Genomic DNA, 21859 nt, shown 5'->3' on the forward strand with positions numbered 1-21859 from the left:
AAAAGTTGTAATACAATCTTGAGAATAAACAAATTAAATATCGAGAATAAAGTCGTTGTGTTTCGGGAATAAAACTTGTAAAATTTCTAGAAAAAAGTTTGAATAAAATCTTGAGAATAAACTAATTAAATATCGAGAATAAAGTCATTGTGTTTCGAGAAAAAACTAATTAAATTTCGAGAAAAAGTCGAAATACAATCTTGAGAATAAACTCATTAAATATCGAAAATAAAGTCATTTTTTGAGAAAAAAACTCAAAAGTTGAAATACAAATGAGATTTTTCTCGAATAAAATCTATATTCTCGAAACTAAACAAGATTTTTCTTGAAACACAACAACTTTATTCTCGATATTTAATGAGTCTATTCTCAAGTCTATTCTCGACTTTTTTTTCGAAATTTAACGAGTTTAATCTTGCATTGTAATGACTTCAATCTCGATATTTAATGAGTTTATTCTCAAGATTGTATTTCGACTTTTCTCGAAATTTAACGAGTTTAGTCTTGCATTGTAAAGACTTTAATCTCGATATTTAATGAGTTTATTCCCAAAATTGTATATCAACTTTTCTCGAAATTTAACGAGTTTAATCTCGCATTATAATGACTTTAATCTCGAGATGGTTTTATTTTTTTATATATGCTTGGCCCTAATCCTCTTCCATATTTGTGCTTTGGAAAGGTTCAATGGATGTTAAATGTTCTTCACTAAACCATCAATGCCAATAAATAACTTTTATTTTTAAGTGTGTAGATCTCATGTATTGTGAATATTTTGAGAACAGGAAGGGGCCAAGCACCGAACCTTGAGGTACTTCAGTAGTTAGCTGATATTGCTTAGATACTGCTTCCCTAAAAGTCACCATGCAGAATCTACCCATGCACAGTGTGTAAAGGGTATATCATTTACTGTGTCCAGCATGTCCTGATGATCAATAGTATTTCATTATGTTAAGATTAGCCAATTATATTAAAGTCATTAATATAAGAAGTTATAAACATACAGTAGGCTTGGTGATTATTACATAAGTAAATTAGTCAAATTAGACTAATGACTAAATGGGCATTTTTTTATAGAAAGGCAAACCTGAATAATTATCTAGGTATGAATAATGTTCTGAAAACCCATAAAACCTTTTAAAAGGATCAAATGGTGGACTAATATATAATTGGGAAGAGATCATGGATATCAGTTTAATAAAAATAAGCATCATTTTTCATGCAGACATTTGCATTAGCGATAACTTTTAAGTGATGGAAACAGCAGGTCAGATATCCAGGGAATTTACTTCAATGAATTATGAGAGACATTTGATATGAATTCGAAGCGATTTATGTGGCTCCTTTCATTTGCTGCTCACTTTTAAGTCAAGCAGGAAATGTGATACCTCTTCTGTTCAAGCAATGATATGAAGCATGCATTTGATATGGTATCCCCCAGGCAACTTGTTTTATGTTCTGTGGGTGATGAATGATGAATGATGAAGAGATGTGCAGTATTTCTTTAAAAAAAAAATCCATATGTGATGTTCCTAGAGTTTCTACAGAAAAAGGAGTCTTCTTCTTTGGGAATATTTCTATAATAATATTTTTTATTATAAGGCAAAGAAAGGAAGAATGAGATTAGTATTTGTCAGCGGCCATTAGTGAGTGTTTTAAACTGCTATGACACAATTAGTCTTTTTTTCATTGAACATTTTTATTCTCACAGAAATGTACTGTGGTTTTGAAGTGGCTGGTAATGCTGCCTTCACTATAATGGCACTTAATGACTAGCATGTTCAGAAACCATGGTATTTACATAACATAAAACGCCACAGAGAATTGTACTAACGGAGTAATCCATATCTAAAAAGCATAGTTTCACAAAAACTCTATCAAAAAAATTTTTTTTGCGAGTTTGTAATGTTAACCAGCAAATAGTAACAATTAAAAAAAAAATCGAACTTAAAAACACTTATCTGACCCTCTTTTAGGTGGGTTTCCGTAAGGGTGGTGTTCAGTTCTTTGGTCCACTGGGCAGGAGGACTCAGCTGGAGGTGGTTTTGGCTGGTCTGCTTCTCACTTCACTTCTAGTACTATTTGGCTGTGCGATCACACTGGGAGTCCGCTATAACGGAGGTAATCCAATGAATCCAATGGTTAAAATGAATGCCCTCCTTGTATAACTTTTAACATTCAGTTTTATGTCACGTAATGGGAGTTTTTATTTCTTGTTGTTTCTAACTCCCAGATCCAGCCCGTAGTATCTGTCTAACAGAGGCGTGTGTAACCGTGGCCAGTAAGATAGTGGAAGCTCTGGACCGCTCCGTCGACCCATGTCAGGATTTTTACCAGTACGCCTGTGGAGGATGGGTCCGCAAAAACCCCCTGCCAGATGGCCGCTCCCGCTGGAACACATTTAACAGCATCTGGGACCAGAACCAGGCTGTGCTCAAACACCTGCTGGGTAAGTGCTGGAAAACACACACACACACGTGCTGGTTCTATTTGTATAACTAGTGCAAAATGCCCGTATTTAGCGATATCTTTTGCATTTCTAATCCAAACAACGTCAAACTTGGCACTGCACTTACTCATGCCCGTAGCAAGACACTTGTCAAGTTTGAGATCCATTGGACTAACGGTTCAAGAGATATGCGGTTAACAGACAGACACACACAGACAGACAGTCGTTCCTGTAATTTATAGATACTGTAGATGGGATTTGCTCAGAACATCTTTGTCAGTGTTCACAAAGTGTAATATACTGTATTTAGAAAGACATCTTAATGATTTCCTTGATTTTCCAATAGAAAACAGCTCCATTCATGCGTTTTGAAGAGCTTTACCTCAGTTCTCTGTGCTTGGGTTGTTTTTTTTATTGTAAAAACTTTCATTGATTCCTGCTCTGTGACCTGATTTCTTGTTTTCTCTGAGAGCAGACATCACTGTCTGATTGTTCGATTAGGGACAATGACTTTCTGCACTAGTTCTCTGTTTCTGTAACTTTAAATCCCTCCATTATTCATCCTCACATGGATTTACAGTATATTGCTTGCAAGGCCTTTTATTGGTTATAGTTTTTTCAAGAAATTTACAGTTTTAAAACATCTATTGAAACTGGCAGTGATGATGATGCCATTGTCTTGTACTTGTAGACTAGATAAAATGCAATGCTTGTGTTCTGAATGTTTCCCAGGGTGTTACTAGGTGGTTGCTAGAATGTTCTGAGGGCTTGTTGGGATGTTGCTAGGTTGTTACCACGGTATTATGGTGCGTTCACACGAATGCGAATAGCGCGTCAGGCGCGAGTGATTTCAATATTAAGTCAATGTAAAGGCGCGTTATGCGCGTAAAAAATTCCTGCATGAGGCATAGAGCGCGGCACGGTAGACGCGAATACGCCTCGTTCGCGCGTCAAGTTTGCACGAATTGAGCGTCTGGCGTATTAAGCGTGAATAATTTAGTTAGTGCTATTTGTGCATTTACACGTTTGCCGCGCGAGTTGAAAAATCTGAACTTTGGCGTCAATTCGCGCCACGTTAACCCATCAGGAGCCTAGCTGCTTGCTCAAGTGGTGAAGTATCTGGATGCCTCCATAAATTATTTTGTAATATGACTAAATACCTGGCGTGGTTATAATGCATAACAAAGCAAATATTTTATCACTTAAAACATGTTCATTTTGTATTAAATGTTATTTATTCCATATCTAGATTATATGAAATATTATTATAATGTAAAGACAACCAACAACATGCATGTGCATAAGTTTTTGTGAGAAAAGATCACAGGACAGGTTAATAACTTTTGGAGGCTGGCTCTATTTATCATCAAAACAAAAATAAATGACAGGTGGATGAGGGCGAGGGTGTCCTCGCTCCGATGCGGGACAACAGGTCATCAAACTGGCCGCGTGACAGGAGCTTCTGGAGTGAGCAAATGGTAAAACTCGTCAAACGGTTCGCCTCCGAAGGGTCCGGTGGACATAAATACGGCGACGATGAACCCCACGTCGGTGTTCTAGCTCTCCAGAGCAAATACAGAGCGGTGACTCTCTCGATGAATGCCCGATAAACATAAAAAAGATGGCCGGTTTCGATTCTGACGCGTGTGACACGTGTGAATTTCGCTTCAAACTTTTGTTTTTACACGCGTCAATTTTGCTCTTGGCGCGCGAATGGGTTCAAAGTGATCAAGCGTATGACTAGACCTGGTAGGCGCGAATTTGACGCTCTATTCGCGCCTGGTGTGAACACACTGTTACTCTGTGGTTGTTAGGTTGTTCTGTAATTGTTGTAATTGGTCATTTGCTTGGGTGTTCTGGGTGATTTCCCTAGCTCTCGTTGATTGGCAGGGTGTTGCTAAGGGGTTGCTATGCTTTTCCTGATAGTTGCCAGGGCATTGCTAAAAGGTTGTTAGGGTAGGTTGCTAGGTCATTTGGTGTTTGGAGGGTGGTTGCCAAGGTACTGCTAGGTGTTTACTTCACAGTTCATGATGATTGCCAGGGCATTTCTAAATGGTTGCTGGAATGTTCTCAGTTTGGTACTGCAAGTGATTTGCTGGCTTGTTCTGGGTGGTTGCTATGGCGTTTCAAGATGGTTGCTAGGCTATTGTCAGGTGGCTTGCTCTGGTGTTCATGGTGGTTGCTAGGTGGTTATTTAAAAGATCAAAAGAGTCTACCCACTGAAGTCGTTCCTTTGATGGAAGTCTGAGGGAATTATTTCACCCGTTTATTGTCCACCAGGCAAAAAAAACAAAACAAAAACAAAAAAACAAAGGTCTGATCTCTTAAGGTTGGCCCACACTAAAAGATTAAAAAGTCTTATCAGTCTTATCAGATTTGCTAAACGTGAGAGACCACAAACATGACGATAAAAATAATGAAACATAAAAATAATAGATTTAACAGTTTTGTTCCTATAGTGTGTAGAGTGCCGCGATGTGACCAGGAAACCACAACACACACTTACAGATTCCATTCACAAAATCTCTTGCTGTAAAGAAATGGTGATAATAATCTTTGGACTGCCTTTTACAGGAAGATTTTTAATAAAGGTTTTAAATAAAGGTGTTATGCTTCTATCTTAAGCCAGCTCACTTTCGGATTTGCTATTGTTTCATTCCACGTGATAATCTACAGAGAGAGTGTGCATTTTTCCGCAGGTTCCCTCCACACGACAGGATTTCTGATCATGTTGAATATTTATGATTTGAGATTGGAGCGTCCCCGGCATTCTTCCAAGCAGATTCAATCACCCTTTACACACCTCACACCACAGTTAAATCTGATAGAACCATCATGATAATCGGCACTTCTCCTTGGATTGTCGGAAGGGGAGAATTGGGTCCAAAATCGGCTCGATTATCTTGTAGTGATTGGGGGCCTTTAGAATAGTAAGAGCGCCTCTCCTCAAGCCATGTGACTTTATGTAACGGAGGCCAGCTAGTAGTTGCTGTGCAAGTAAACCTCACTCCTCTGATCTCAAGAGGCGCTCTAGCGACAGACGCTAGAGGCTGCAGTCTTTAGCCTTCTTGTTAGAGCGCCTGACTCTCATGCCAGAGACCCGGATTTGAGGCTTACTCGGAGCGGGTGGAGGGGTTACATTGGTGCCGTGACCCGGATGGGAGTGAGGTTTAGGGGGGTGAGTGTAACGGAGGCCAGCTAGTAGTTGCTGTGCAAGTAAACCTCACTACTCTGGTCTCAATAGGCACTCTAGCGACAGACGCTAGAGGCTGCAGTCTTTAGCCTCCTTGTTAGAGCGCCTGACTCTCATGCCGGAGACCCGGGTTTGAGGCCCACGAGCGGGTCGAGTGGGACCCAGGTGGAGGGGTTACATTTACATAAGCTAAGCATTTGTTACATAGTGTATTGTACAAACCTAATTCTAACTCTAAGTATGATCAATAGTAGAATTCATGTTTTTCTTAGCAAACAACGCTAATTTGGAAAATCAAGCATATTTTGGAAGTCTCATCAATCTCTCTCTCCCTCTATTTCCCACTATGCATATCTGAATGCAACTTTTCATTTTTCAGCAAACTGTTTATTGAACTCTCGGGTTTACTTATTCGCTGCCTTGCGAGCTCTAGAGTTCTGCACAGGAATGCTAATGTAATTTCTTTTATGTTTAAACGCATTGCTCCATCCGTCTCTCTAATTGTTGGTCTATCAGACTATTTAATAACCTGTTGTAATGCACTGGCTGTGATCAAGCTCTCTCTCTCTGTCTAATGAATGCGCTCTCACACTGGGGTCCCTATAGCCGTTTTGCTCTGGTGACACTCCATCACATTGACACTGCGTGTTGCATCACACCCACAGGCACCCTCTCACCTTTCTGCACATTTAATAACACTCGCCTTACATGAACATATTTTTGATCTCAAATTACTCTTAGATATGTTACACATCTTTTGTGGTTCTTTGTGGTGTAATTGGGCCAGTGAACACCTCCGCATGCTGAAGTGAACACAGCGCTCCAGTGAACAGTAAATGAAGAGTATTCTCTAATGACCTGCGTCAGAGAACTGGTGCAGCCCCCTGCAGAGAGAGAGAGAGAGGGGGGGGGGGGGGGTAGGAAAACAGAAACGAAGAAAAGGTTGAGAAGAAAGAGTGGTGGGATAAACTCACACTGGATTTTATTATGGCCCCACTATGAGTATGGGCAACAGTACATGACATAACACCACAGGCCTTCTGTATTGCAAAAAAATGATAAATGATCCTGTCAGGATGTTGCTAATGGGTTTCTAGGGTGTTCAAGGTCGTTACCAGGGTGTTGGCAGGGTGATTGTTGCTAGGTGTTTGCTATGGGTTTATGGATGGTTGCCAGGAAATTGATAGGTGGTTGCTGTTGTGTTTGATGGAATGTTCTGATTAGTTCCTGGGTTATTGCTAGGTGGTTACTAGGATGTTCTTCTGTCGGTGGTTACTAGGGTGTTGCCATTGTATTCTGGGTTGTATGCTGAGTGTATGGTAGGGTATTCTGGTTGGAAGCGGGTTGTTGTTGGGTGGTTACTAGGGTGTTTTAGGTGGTTGCCAATGTGGTAAGTAGTTGCTTGGGTCTTCTGGGTTGTTGCCACAGCATTACTAGGTGGTCACTTGGGTGTTCAAGGTTGGTTACCAGAGCATTGCTAGGTGGTTACCAGGATGTTCTGTGTGGTTTCCAGGGTATTGTTCGAGCTTTGCTAGGGTTGAATGGATAGTTTCTAGAGCATTGCTTGGTGGTTTGCTAATGTCAAGTCAAATCACCTTTATTGACATAGCGCTTTTTACAATACAGATTGTTTCAAAGCAGCTTTACATAGATAACAGGAAAATAATCCAGAAGAAAATAGTGTCGCAGTCCAGCTTAAGTAAGTTCAGTGATGATTAATATTGTTGTAAAAAAAATTAAAACAAAAATCAATAATATTGTTGAATGTTAAATGAAATGTCCCCAACTAAGCAAGCCAAAAGCCAATGGTGACAAAGGCGAAAAAGGCGACAGTGGCAAGAAACCAAAACTCTCACAACCAAAAAACCTTGTGAGAAAGCAGGTTTTATCAGGGCCAGTTCTCCTCTGGCCAACGAACAAATGAAAAGTTTATGATGATGATTCAGGCAGCATTACAGGTCAGAAGTCAGACTGGATTGGAACAATCAGAATATTATCCAGTTCCATCTGGTTGAAGATCGGAGTCATCACGCCGGTTTGGAGACGGGTTTGTTGTGGATCAGTGCCAATGGCTGTCATGTCAATGAGGCCTTCACAGGGGGGAGTCTAATTGACACAACTTCTGCTGATACTTCAGGGATGCGTTGTCGTCATGTCTAGGCGCAGGTCCACCATCTGATTTGGATGGTGAAGTCATAAAATAAATTCTTGTTTACACCCCAAATTACTTTAAATAAAAATATAATTTGAAATGAAATGATACAATAAATATTTGATCATGTCATGTATTATATTGTAGTTTTTGCAGATATTTATTATGTTGCTAAAATGTCTGCCTATTCAAATATGGTCTGGGCGATGTACTGGGTAATGGTTTTTCTACACTGCAGTAATATTTACCACAGATATTTACAAAATAATTGTGTGACTGAAATAGAAATAATGAAAATGATAGATGATGCTCCAAATTGAGTGCCGGATTATGTGCTTTGCCCTCACACAGAGAAAAAGACTGTCTGAAGAAGACAAATTAGCTCTTTGTGCCAATGCGCCTGGTTGATGGTCACCTTTTGCCCAGCAAACACAAACAAACACAAGCAAAATCTGGAACTAGAACGAGATCAGCTCTTAATTCTGCTAGACGAGCAGCGAGTCCTGCCAAAGCCCATTCCTTTCTCACCGTGTGTCCTCTCTCTAGACTAGACCTGCTGACCGGTAATTGGACTGCCACTGTTCCCCTGAGAATTTATTACTTGAATATTCCTGCCTCCTGTTTCTTAATGTAATTGCGCTGTTAGGAGGAGAAAATACTACAGCAAAGAAAAATGAGCAAGAATAGAGACTACTGTAAGTGGTGGTTTAGGGATTGTTTGCTTGAACGATCGTGTTGTAGATTAATTACGCCATCTCTCTTTCGTATAAAAAACACAAAGAGCAGAGTGAATTACTCCTCCCCCAAAGACGTGTGAGGTGTATTACCATGACAACAACTAAGAGCACCAATCAAAGATCATGATGACAAGCATAATTGTGTGCTCAGGAGTGGGTGGTTGCATGTATGTTTGTGTCTCATCATTTGAGTGCCTTTATCTGTTTGTTCACACCTCTGTGTGTTCCTTGTTTGGTTGAGATGTTTAAAGATAAAGTGTATCATTTATGTGCCACTAGAAACACAAAAAGAAATTTAAACATTACTATTTGTTTTTTGGTCCAGATCCATTTTGTTTTATACAATTCATGAAAAATGGAATTCTTACTTACAATAACACATCTTTTATAAGCACTGAAGCAATTTAGTTATAAACGCTTGTCTGCCAAGTCATGTTGTGCAAGAAGCATGCAGAGAACAAGGAAATTATATCATGAGAATACCCCTGGTGTAACAAGGTATATGTCAAGGTCAGTAAGTGACCATTTTATATGATATGGTAAAGTTTTGATTGTCATTTGGTGATGCTCCCCCAAAACATTGATATATATGAATCAGCAATGAAAAATACACTTGGATTATTATGAACACCTGTTCAATTTCTCATTCATGCAATTATCTAATCAACCAATCACATGGCAGTTTCTTCAATGCATTTAGGGGTGTGGTCCTGGTCAAGACAATCTCCTGAACTCCAAACTGAGTGTCAGAATGGGAAAGAAAAGTTGGTGCGAGAGGGCCCAGTCTGAGTATTTCATAATCTGCTCAGTTACTGGGATTTTCACGCACAACCATTTCTAGGGTTTACAAAGAATGGTGTGAAAAGGGAAAAACATCCAGTATGTGGCAGTCCTGTGGGCGAAAATGCCTTGTTGATGCTAGAGGTCAGAGGAGAATGGGCCGACTGATTCAAGCTGATAGAAGAGCAACTTTCACTGAAATAACCACTCGTTACAACCGAGGTATGCAGCAAAGCATTTGTGAAGCCACAACACACACAACCTTGAGGCGGATGGGCTACAACAGCAGAAGACCCCACCGGGTACCACTCATTTCCACTACAAATAGGAAAAAGAGGCAACAATTTGGAAGAGCTCACCAAAATTGGACAGTTGAAGACTGGAAAAATGTTGCCTGGTCTGATGAGTCTGGATTTCTGTTGAGACATTCAGATGGTAGAGTCAGAATTTGGCGTAAACAGAATGAGAGCATGGATCCATCATGCCTTGTTACCACTGTGCAGGCTGGTGGTGGTGGTGTAATGGTGTGGGGGATGTTTTCTTGGCACACTTTAGGCCCCTTAGTGCCAAATGGGCATTGTTTAAATGCCACGGCCTACCTGAGCATTGTTTCTGACCACGTCTATCCCTTTATGGCCACCATGTCCCCATCCTCTGATGGCTACTTCCAGCAGTATGATGCACCATGTCACAAAGCTCGAAATTGGTTTCTTGAACATGACAATGAGTTGACTGTACTAAAATGGCCCCCACAGTCACCTGATCTCAACCCAATAGAGCATCTTTGGGATGTGGTGGAACGGGAGCTTCATGCCCTGGATGTGAATCCCACAAATCTCCATCAACTGCAAGATGCTATCCTATCAATATGGGCCAACATTTCTAAAGGATGCCTTGTTTAATGAATGTCATGTAGAATTAAGGCAGTTCTCAAGGCGAAAGGGGGTCAAACACAGTGTTATGGTGTCCCTAATAATCCTTTAGGTGAGTGTATATTTAAAAAAAAATCTGAAAATAATGCTTAGGTTCTATAAACTTGCATGTTTTATGGTGTAAGAAAAAATATTATTACTTTTTAGTTAATGGTTACACCACATGACATTAAATTGTTAAATTTAAACTTTGTTAAAACATTTGAAACCAGCATGAGTAAGAGTACATGTGGCAAGTGTTAGTGTTTGGCACGTGTTTAATCTCAGAGGCACATTTAGCTTATGCTGCGAACTGCCCGCTTGCAACTGCACCATGCAGGAAGTGTAAAAAGATTGGACATTACGCTAAACTGTACCGATCAGCGCAATCAAATACACATGAGGTCCATAAAATTGAATTACCAGAAGTTACTATACTGTACATGGAATATTCCGCTCTTACTTCCAGCATTACAAGCACAGTGACTTTATCTACTTCTGACTCACAGACTTGGATTTGGTGGTTGGCTTTGTCTGGGGACTATCTATCATGCCCTACAGCACTTATGTATACCATTTCAGTAACAGTGTGCTGTCGCAACCCATAGCCAGGCTTGTAATGTATTCAAATGCCCAAATTCAGTCAGTTGGATATTTGTTCGTGAACATTCCTCTTCATGACCAATCAGTTCCTGCTATGTTCTTCATTGTGGACAAAAGAACACCACTCCTGGGGAGGGACCTTCCATGTGAGGATTGAAAACAATCAAGTCCTGCCTCCTAGTGCCCTTCCTGTGATTGCTTCTCCAGTGCCAATCTTTTAGTGCACTGTTGCTGAGTCAACTGAGCTGGATGTGCTAAAATCTTTATACACTACGTAACGCTGGATGAAACGTCACAACTGTGCTGCAAAACCATTGCCATCTCTCTGTTTGTATTGCTTGCAAGCAGCTGGGGTGATATAACACATTGACCATGTTATACATGAAAAATCAGATACATTTGTGATGTGTTGACCTTAGAGGTCCAAATAAAGTGGACTTTTTTCCATTGCCACACATGGATACACTACTCTCTGCTATGAAAGATTCTACTGTTTTCTCTACCATCGACCAGACTAATGCTTACTACCAAGTGCCCCTGAGGACAGTCGTGACCTCACGGCCTTTATTGCTCACAACAGACTGGATTGGCTTCAGCACCTGCAGGATTCCAGAAGATGAGGTGTTGAAAATTACCTGGACGACATTATCATCCACGGATGTGACATGTACCAGTCTTCTCTTGTCAGTCTTCGGCATAAAATGCAAGGCATACGGCACCATATACGGACATTTTTTTCTTTAGTTTATTGGTGTTGCTGTGGCAGCCAACAATAGCACAACTTAACACTGCACTCATTTTTATTTGTAGTAATCTTCAAAAACTTCAAAAGTTTCTGTTTAATTAATGTGGTCTCTCTTTTTACTCCGTTTTAACAATGGATTTTTATAGAGACGAGAACAGGACAGCATATAAACGGAAGTTAGAATCAATCATGGCTGCGCACATAATTTACTCAGGAAAAAGGTGGATACATATGAAGCTGGCTGTGTGATGCAAACATCAAGATGTATTAGTTTACAAATCTTGCAGGATGGTAATCTGCACAAAAATAAGTCTTTATTCGTTGATAATCTGACCCTGCAATCATAATTTGTGTGAAATGATGAACTGACCCTGTAATAGTCATGTGCCAATAATGTTCAATTCAACTGGAAACATCTCAGGTTACGCATGTAACCATAGTTCCCTAAGAATTGCATGAATCTAAACACAACAATGAACTTGATATTGGCAGGCGGCAGGGAGTAGTAGTATCCAAGGAGGCTCCCAGAAAGCCTACAAACCTGCTATACTACTCTACCATCTAGCCAAGTTCTTGTAATAGAGGACTAAGTAAGGTGATTCTCTAAATTGAGAGGAGACCTAGCTACGTTCCACGCTCAGGACAGCTTACAAGGAGAATCACAGAGAGCCAACAACTTGCAATTGCTATCTCAGCGGAACTCAAGAGAGCAGAGGCCTCAACGAATATATCTTTACTTGGTGAGAGGAGGCTTGACAATGCTCGCAGTATCCAACGAGGCTGACAGAGAGCCTAACAACTCAGCAGACTCAAGGGAGCGGAAGCCTCAAACAAATAACTCTCTACAGCGAGATGAGGCCTGTCGACGTTCACGATAACCAAGGAAGCTCACAGAGAACTTGGCTACTTAGCAAAACATAGCCAAGGCCTAGGAGACAAGGCTTCGGCATAATGACTCTCTAAATTGAGAGGAGACCAAATAACACCCCACACTCTGGAGATCTGGCCTGTAGGCTCACAGAGAGCCTGAAACTCACAATTGCTATCCCAGCGGAGCTCGAGAGGAGGCCTAACAACGCTCACAATAGACAAGGAGGCTCACAGAGAGCCTAGCAACTTAACAAACATAGTCGCCGAGGTCTAGGAGCAAAGGCAGCAACAAGATAACTCTAAATCGAGAGGTGGCCTAACGAGGTCACCGTGATTCTGCCAAGTAAGTTTTGGTCCTGGATCAACATATTTTGTGGATCCTGGATTAACATTCCTGTCCCAAAATGTAGTCCTTACCCAATCCCTATCCCTAAACATAATCCTACCCATAACTTTTCCCTAAAATCAGAGGGTAATGAAAGGTGAATAACACTGATGTTTAAGTACTTCACCCTAGTTCTAAGCCTAAACTTGACAGAAACTGTAAACTTGTCCCTCAAATCTGATTGGTTGATTGGAAAGTTGATCCAGGATCAACAAAGATTATGGAAAATATGGTTCTTGGTGAAATCACGTTCACCGCCTAATGATCCCCCATGCTCAGGACATCTTGCAAGGAGGCTTACAGAGAGCCTGCAACTCGCAATTACTATCCTAGCGGACCTCTTACAGAGCGAAAGCTCAGAAGCCAGGGAGGCTACTGCCGAGCTCTAGGAGCAGAGGCCTCAACATGACAACCCTCTAAATTGAGAGGATTCCTAACTACACCCCACACACAGGACGCCTCACAGTGAGACTCGCAACGAACCTACAACACGTAATGCTGTCCCAGTGGAGTTCTGGGAAGCAGAAGCCTCTTAGGATAACTCTCTCTAGCGAGTGGAGATTGAGCAACGCTCGCCTAAAGCTTAACCTATGACTGAGCTCATAGGACAAAAAAACAGTATGCCCTATGTCTGTCAAGGAGGCTATACAACAGTGCCAGGAGCCCGACACAATAATAAGAGCTAAAAGGAGCAGAGGCCTCTAACAGAATGACTCTCTAAGTGAGAGGAAGCCTGACAATGCTCTGGTTAAATAGTGACCAAGAAAGCTTGCAGAGAGGGGGAAGGAGGCAGATGTTGTTTCTCCTCTGGGACCTTGAAACGCTGATTGCGTTTATTATCGATCACTTCCCTCAGATCTTTCCTTCTCCCTCTGGCTTCAAGCTACCTCAGTGCTCTACCCTTCGAAGGAGAGGGAGCGCAATAAAAACGGAGCGTACATTTGCCTCTCTAAACTTCACCGAACACAGTCTTGACGGATGTCCCGATGTGCTCTGATGGCGAAAATCTGTGGTGCGTCGCAGCTCCTGCACCACCTCAGGGGGGACCCCTTGGCCCTGGGCCAGGTCTTCAGCAGCACTACCATAGTGTCTGGGCCTGACCGTCTGCCTCATACTGTATGCTCTTCCATTAAGATGCGAGGTGACGCAACGATTTAGTAGGAAGAGTCGGAGCCTTCAATGCAGATGCCTCGGCCACCGAGAGACTGGCCAACTGGCCAGCGTCTCTTCAATCGGAGGCATTGGAGTGCACACCAATACAACTGCATCCTCTCAACATCAGCTTAATTCGCTTGACTGTGGAAGCATTCATCGAGGAAACGTTCATTGAGGGGGCAACTAGGGAGCTTGTACGTGTTTCCATGGCAGAACTTGTCATATGCAGGGCATGGGGACTGAGAGTGCTCGGAAGCATCGTCAATCTCATCAGCCTTGTCCTGCTCGTCATGGATTGAAGCCAGGAGCGTGTTTGCTGCCGGAATTTATGGCGTGAAACAACACAGCTTTCCTAGCTTTCGTCAGCCGCAGTTTAATGAGAAATATTCATACCTTTCTCTAATTCATTCGCAATCTCCATCTGCGAGCCCCACAAGTTTCCTACTCGTCTCAACTGCAGCAGGTCCTGAACTGCAAAATAGCGTAAATAGCAGTCCCGATTCCCTCAAGAAAAAGGAAAGACGAGAGCGAAGTTTCTTCATAGAAAGACGCTCACGATACACGGAAACAGCCCCACCGAGGACTAAGCATGCATGGTTCTCGCCAATGCAAATGACGCACTTTCGTGTGTTTCACTGTGTGGTCACGCTGACATGGATACACACTCTGCCTGAAAGACTTTTTGCCAGTTGCCACAATTACCTTGTTTAGACACACATTCAAACAACCAGGTATCCTGAAGATAAGAAAGAGGATGACATACCTACTACCGGCACATCCAGGAACTTAACTGTCAATTTCGTCACCACCCCTTTTTAGGGGAAAATAAACTAGACTTCCCATAGACTTCAATACAAAATAGCGTCACAAAACAACGTCCACACACAACCGGCAGTCGTGAATAATTTAAGAAATCACTAAGATTAAACATCAAGTAATCAAGTAAGTATTATATGTCCATCCTGCCTGTCATTAGAGGGTGAAAGATACATAACTAACTTAATTTGGTCAATTTAAAAACATGTCCCTTTATTCTCCCAGCATTAAATTGATGTAACAACCCTACCCAGTGGGGTTATATATATATTATAAGGTATATTATAATACATAATATATACATTCAAAGATGTTTACTTTCAATAATGACTCGATGAGGTACGACTACGAGTAAATGTCTGGGTGGGGTTGTTACACCAATTGGACCCTGGGAGAATGAAGGGACATGTTTTTAAATTGACCAAATTAAGTTTGTTGATGTATTGTTAACGCTCTATGGCAGGCAGGGTGGGCATATAATTACTTGACATGTTTAATCTTAGTGATTTCTTTAGTTATTCACACCTGTCGGCTGTCTATAGACGTTGTTTTGCGACGCTATTTTGTATTGAAGTCTATGGGAAATCTAGTTTTTTTCCCCTAGAAGTGGGCTGTGAATCTGATTCTATGATGTTGCGCCGGTTGTGATTATATTTCACAGATGCCCTTTTATCTCACGGCCGCAACGGTGATGACGTTATAGGCCGTCGTCTGCCAATGTCAATTTCACTTGTTTAGCCGTGTTTAGCTTCATGCTTCAGACACCAGTAAAGCCGGAGGCATTACACCCGTAGCGACCCCTAGGAGATGAAGCGTGAGTTCCCTTTCAAAAGGGAACTGTAGTTAATTGTATGTTTAGGTACGTTTTAGGAGTTTTGCAAAAGCATAGTTAGAGGCACGATTTTCCAATTAACCTATTTGTTTACTCTCTTCTGGAAGACAACCTGCATTGCTTACTTATAGGTTGGCCCTCACTGGTTGTTTCAGTTTGCACCGAGCACTGCCAATCATCTTTCCCGGATTTATCCTCTTAATTCTGCCATTTCTCATGTGAATAAAGTTAGCATGACAGTGCTTTTCCCCTCTGCCCATCCTGCTGCTGGCAGCTGCGCCACACAGTGTTTTGACTGCAACTGATGGCAGAGGTTATTGAGGATGAAAATCACTGTGGTGAGCAGGATGAGGCAGAGGGCCATGAGCGATACGAGACCGGTGCGTCCCGCAGATGTCGTTCATTATTAATCACTCCACCGGCCTCGCACCGTTCTTTCATGGCCCTCTGCTTCATCCGGCTCGCCACAACCACCCTGGTTGTTTGGCTCGCCGATGCCATCTGAATTTCATCACGTTTTGTCTTGTGAGGGCAGCTGTCATGGACATGACGTTAATAAGATGGATGAAAGGACCTGTTTTGCAGTTCTTCCAGTTATGACTCAGTTTACCTCCACTGCATTGCTTTTGCAACATGACGGGAGCCAATCAGAGGGCACCGTCTTGTCAGCTTGTCAGGCAGCTGGAGAAACTCAAATGGCTGTTTCATGACCCTGTGCAGTGACCCCGCACAACTTGTTCTCCCTGCTGTCATGTTTGTTTACCCTGGTGATGGTGCGCTCCAAGCTTCCCCCTTAACTATCTGACGTTCCTGTCTCTTGAACTTCATGTCCTTTTATTTCTGTGGAGGACAATTTTGCTTTAGCATCAAGCCTTAGAATATTTTGCCTAAAAATGAAAATGGTCATGTTTTAGTCACACTTTTAGTCACCCTATGTGTTCCAAACACAAAAGGAGTAAATTGAAGAATGTTTTGATGAAAGGATAGGACAGTTGAGCTAGAAAAAGTAGAAGAATTATTTTAAATTAAAGCCTATAACTATACCTTGGCCTATTTCTTGTTTTGCATTCTATGGAAGAAAGAAATTTGGATGTAACGTTTGGAATAACATGAGTGTGTGTAAATGATGACAGTTTTCATCTTTTGGTGATACGATTTTTCAAATGTTACTATTTTGTGAACTTTTTGCAATTTCTCATGTGTTCCTGTAGAAAATGGCACCTTTAATTCAAGCAGTGAGGCAGAGAGAAAGACGCAGTCCTACTACCTTTCCTGTCTCAATGAACAACGAATAGAAGAGCTCGGAGCCCAACCACTCATCGACTTGATTGCAAAGGTAAGTGTTTCTGTGGCGCCCCCTCTGGTGTGGAGGGTAAACATTGCAAACAGGAATTGGGAACCCGTTCCATTTCAAGAAGGTTTCTTTAAAGTAAAGCTAATGCAAATGTTTATGTAATTGTTTACTATACAAAATCATGGTTACATGATCCTTTAAACTGAGAAGTTTATTTGTCCTTGCAGAGATGCAGAAATCAGGATGATGACGATTTTATGGTTACACTATTCTAATAAGGCATATATAATGCAATTGTACAAATTTATTAGAGCAGGTATCCTTGTGAAGAAAAATAATTCTAAAATCAATTAAAATCCAATTAAAGTCATTGAATTTTGTTTGAATTGAGAAAAATGCTTATAACAACACAGTAACAGCTGGTGTCAGCTAATTTTTTGTTGTCATTTTTATGTATTAATTGGGGACACAAAAATACCAATTTTGTAGAATGACCTTTGATTTAATTTGATGCCTGATTTATTTTTTTGATTGGTTTTCTGTGCATATCCATTATTTGAACTGAGCAAGATAACTTATCTCAAATGGCAACGATATTATCAATTCCTCTTGGTTTAAAATCAGCCAGCCTTGAAATTATGTAGGCGTCCTTCTGTGAAAGATGTTTTTATGCACTTCTATCTCTCTGAATCAGCCATTCTGAGAAAAAAAAGCTCTGAAACTAACCCTCGGCACAGACCTTAAAGATTAATCCGTGTAACATACACAAAGCAGTGATGTCAAACAGCACTTCATCTACTTAATACACACCCCTCCCCACACATTTGCCTTCTGGAAGGTTTAAAAGAGATTCGCCTGGGAAGATGAAAGACGGAAAATTTACACTGGCTCTTTTGAACACACTTTTACAATTGCTACCCTTATGTCTTTCTCTCAATCTGTCAATCTTTTTGTCTTCCTGTGCCACCCTTTGGGATCACAGTGATAGAGCGTATAGTGTTGAAGAGAGCCGAGAATAGTTTTATTCTCAAACGTGAGAGATTTAATTGGCTTTGGTATTAGGTGTCAGCCCGAATGATGCACTTCAAGTTTTTGTCTTTTCTACCTTTGATCTTAACATTTTAAAATCAACATGAAATGGCATTTTCGCTTATTTTACATCTGTAATGTGACATATTCAACAAGAAAATGAATGTGAGTTGGAACTTGGGCTTTCCATATCAGAATGAACAAAGAGATTCAATTGTGGAGAGAATTCAGCAGTCCTAGTTGTTACTTGTGAAATAAAATATGGATCATAATGCAACCGCCCACGTTGCGCACTTTGTGCCAGTCGCCGTCACCGTCTCAAAGGGCGATAGCCGAGCCTGCCGCGATGCCAGAGCCAATGCCTGAGCAATATGTCACCCTGGAGCCCGAGCCGAACATGTCTGACCAGGTGCGTGAGCTGGCAACATTGTCCGTCACCAAGGGGATATTGGTGGAGTATGAGGGGATGGTGTGGAGCTCTATCCCGTCAGCAAAGGTGGATGTGGATGCAGTGATTGATTTGGAGGAGAGCACAATTGTTAGCACCCTGTCTGATTTCCCATCTTGCATCAAGCCTGTTTTGTCACCCAGAACTGAGTTATTGATGTCTTTGATGTTCTACACTGCCCTGTCTTCACTGCCTCTCATCAGTCCTTTGTCTCCACCTATGCGGATAGTTTGTCAGTTTAACCCTGGACTGTCGACCCATTTGCTCTGCCTAGAATCTCCAAGCCCGTCACTTCACCTCGGCCCGTCGACCTGTTGGCTCCAACATCCTTGGCTTCCCCAGGGACCATCGTCCCTACAGCTCCACTGGGCTTCCTCATCCCTACGCCTCAGCCTTGGTCAGTTATTGTTCTGCCATTGCCATGGAAATATGGGCCTTCCTCTTTAGCTCATCCCTCCACCCCTTTTGCTCCATCGGGCTCCACCTTCCCTCCGGCTTCACCTCAGTCCTCGGGCACACCAGCTCCGCCTCAGCATGCCGGCACCCTGGCTTTGCCTTGGCCATTTGCCCCCACAGCTCTACCTTGGTCTTCAGGGCCTTCTGTGTCGCCCAGTCTCTTCGGGTCAACTGTCAGTAGTCCCGGCAACCCTCCACCATGGCTCATCTCTCCCTCAACTCCGCTGTGGGCTTATGTTTTAGGATTCCTGCTGGGGGTTCGGCCCTGGCTCCTCTTATTGCTAACTCCACCCTGGTGTTCTAGCTCTTTTTCCTGTGTTTGAGTTTGTTGAATTGATCATCAGTTACACCTGTTCATATTGTTGATTAGTTTGCCTTTTGTATTTAAAGGGATACTCCACTTTTTTGGGAAATAGGCTCATTTTACCACTCGCCCAGAGTTAAACAGTTGGGTTTTACCGTTTTCGAATGTATTCAGCCGATTTTTTGATATTTAGAAGAATATGAGTAACCAGACAGTTTCTGGTCTCATTGACTTCCATAGTATATATGTTTTTCCTACTATGGAAGTCAATGAGACCAAAAAACTGTCTGGTTACTGATATTCTTTTAAATATCAAAAAATCGGCTGAATGGATTTGAAAACGGTAAAACTCAACTGTTTAACTGTGGGCGAGTGGTAAAATGAGCCTATAAGCCCTGTGTTTTGTTCAGTTAATTTGTCTGTTCTCCTCTGATTTACCAGTTGTTTTGTTCCAGTTTAAATAGTATAATTAAAATCTCAACCATGTATTTTGTTTCTTCGAGTTTTGTTCAATAAATCTACTGCCGCATTTGGGTCCTGCCATTTATTGTTGTTATTGCAACCATTGCTGACATTAATTAACCTTACAATATGTTAATTGTAATGCAATTTTGAAATTGCTGTGTTTTCTTCACATTCTTTAGATTTCTCAATATGAAACATAAATTTAATTCTTTAGATAATAAATGGATAAAACAGATAATTTCTTGCCCCAACATTTAAAAGTTTACATAAAGGGAACATGTTTCTCCAAAAAAAAAGGAAAAAAAAGATGATGAATATAGTAAAAGATAATGCTTTTGATTTCTACAGTAGGACCACCTCAGTCTTGAATGACAAGACAAGACTGAGGTGGACCTACTACTAGAAACTGATGTCTTTTCCTTTTCTTTGTGTTTGTGTGTGTGCGTAGATAGGAGGCTGGAACATCACAGAGTCCTGGGATAAAGATAATTTTCTGGACGTTTTAAAGATAGTTTCTGGACCTTACAGAGCTCAGCCCTTCTTCACTGTCGGTGTCAGCGTGGACCCTAAAAACTCTAACAGTAATGTCATTCAGGTATATTGACTCAGTTATCAGGTTTTAATGAACATCTGCACTTTGAAAGTTTTTGTTCCATGTTTTGTTTATTGCATTTGCTATATTTATAACACCTGTGGTGTTTGCTCACCTGTGTAAACTTTCTCCAGGCTGACCAATCAGGACTCTTCCTCCCATCCCGAGATTATTACCTCAATAAAACAAACGAGAAGGTATCATGAAGAACAACTTAAAGTATCAATATTTAAAGACATTTTGTAATATTTAAAGTAGCTTTTAGTCCATGTCTAATAGCCTGCCACTGATCTGGGTTTAGGTGTTGAAGGCTTATCTGGATTACATGATAGAGTTGGGATTGTTGTTGGGAGGAGACAAGAACTCCACTCGGGGTCAGATGCAGCAAATTTTGGACTTCGAGACAGCACTGGCTAACATCACGGTTCCTCAGGAAGAACGGCGAGACGAGGAAAAGATCTACCACAAGATAACGATAGCTGAACTCCAGGTGCGTGTGCGGGTTCACGAGGGTTTAGTTAGGCAAAAGTTATGAGGGTTGGAGGATCTATGAGGATCTATCTATCTATCTATCTATCTATCTATCTATCTATCTATCTATCTATCTATCTATCTATCTATCTATCTATCTATCTATCTATCTATCTATCTATCTATCTATCTATCTATCTGTCTGTCTGTCTGTCTGTCTGTCTGTCTGTCTGTCTGTCTGTCTGTCTGTCTGTCTGTCTGTCTGTCTGTCTGTCTGTCTGTCTGTCTGTCTGTCTGTCTGTCTGTCTGTCTATCTATCTATCTATCTACCTATCTATCCATCTATCTGTCTATCTATCTATCTGTCTATCTATCTATCTGTCTGTCTATCTGTCTGTCTGTCTGTCTGTCTGTCTGTCTGTCTGTCTGTCTGACTTTTGTTTTATGAAGGCTCCTGTGATTTCCGTGGAAACAGTTGCTGAGCAACTGTACAGTGAAGTAGCATTGAGGTTGATCGCTTACTGATTAAATTATCTCTGCTGTCAGTATAAAGGTAATAAGTCCAATCTTTTCAAAAAAAGGTTTTTGTTACAAATCATTTTATAATTGTTGCTATTATTATTTAATGCTTATGGTTATTATACTTAGATTCTGAAATAACAATTGTATATAGTTGTTTTACAAAGTATGTCTACTGTATATGATTATATAAATGTGCACGTGGAGTACTTTTTGGTATCTCCGTTTATACAATATTTTCCTTCTAACTAAATTTGTAAGGAAACCGTCTCAAGCAAGAGTGTGCAAAATTACCAGCAGTTCTTCATTCATCTGCCTTAAAGCTGAAGACCAATACATTATATATTCATGTCACTCTTCTCTTGAATGTGATGAGAAAATGTCTCTGGCAGCCGTGGAGCTCAGATGTGTGGTGACACCCGGGAGGATTATTATGTTTGACTTTACACAAATTTACAGAAGTGCTCTTTACTCGCAAAAAATAAATAAATAAATAAATAAATTATACTGTATATATAGGCGTATATACAGATATATGATATATGATATATATATATATATATATATATGAAGAGTTCAGATGCAAAAGCCTCTGAGTGCCATTCGAAATTTTCTTCTAGAATGATAATTTTTATCAAGCTTGTATGTCTAAG

General features: G+C 41.0%; 1 protein-coding gene across 3 annotated transcripts in view; it reads left to right on the top strand.

The window, feature by feature from the left end:
* The window catches only part of ece2b (endothelin converting enzyme 2b), an 82234-nt gene that overhangs the window by 43530 nt on the left and 16845 nt on the right, over positions 1-21859 (top strand). For all 3 annotated transcript variants that reach the window (XM_039660082.2, XM_039660084.2, XM_039660083.2), the window contains 6 exons: positions 1977-2121; positions 2234-2449; positions 16840-16964; positions 20073-20219; positions 20351-20413; positions 20518-20706. In XM_039660082.2, coding sequence (XP_039516016.2) covers positions 1977-2121; positions 2234-2449; positions 16840-16964; positions 20073-20219; positions 20351-20413; positions 20518-20706 — 885 coding nt within the window. The remainder of the gene's footprint in view (positions 1-1976; positions 2122-2233; positions 2450-16839; positions 16965-20072; positions 20220-20350; positions 20414-20517; positions 20707-21859) is intronic.

Source organism: Pimephales promelas, chromosome 16 (assembly GCF_988280905.1).
Source record: "Pimephales promelas chromosome 16, fPimPro1.hap1.1, whole genome shotgun sequence".
In the NCBI taxonomy this organism is placed as follows: Eukaryota; Metazoa; Chordata; class Actinopteri; order Cypriniformes; family Leuciscidae; genus Pimephales; species Pimephales promelas.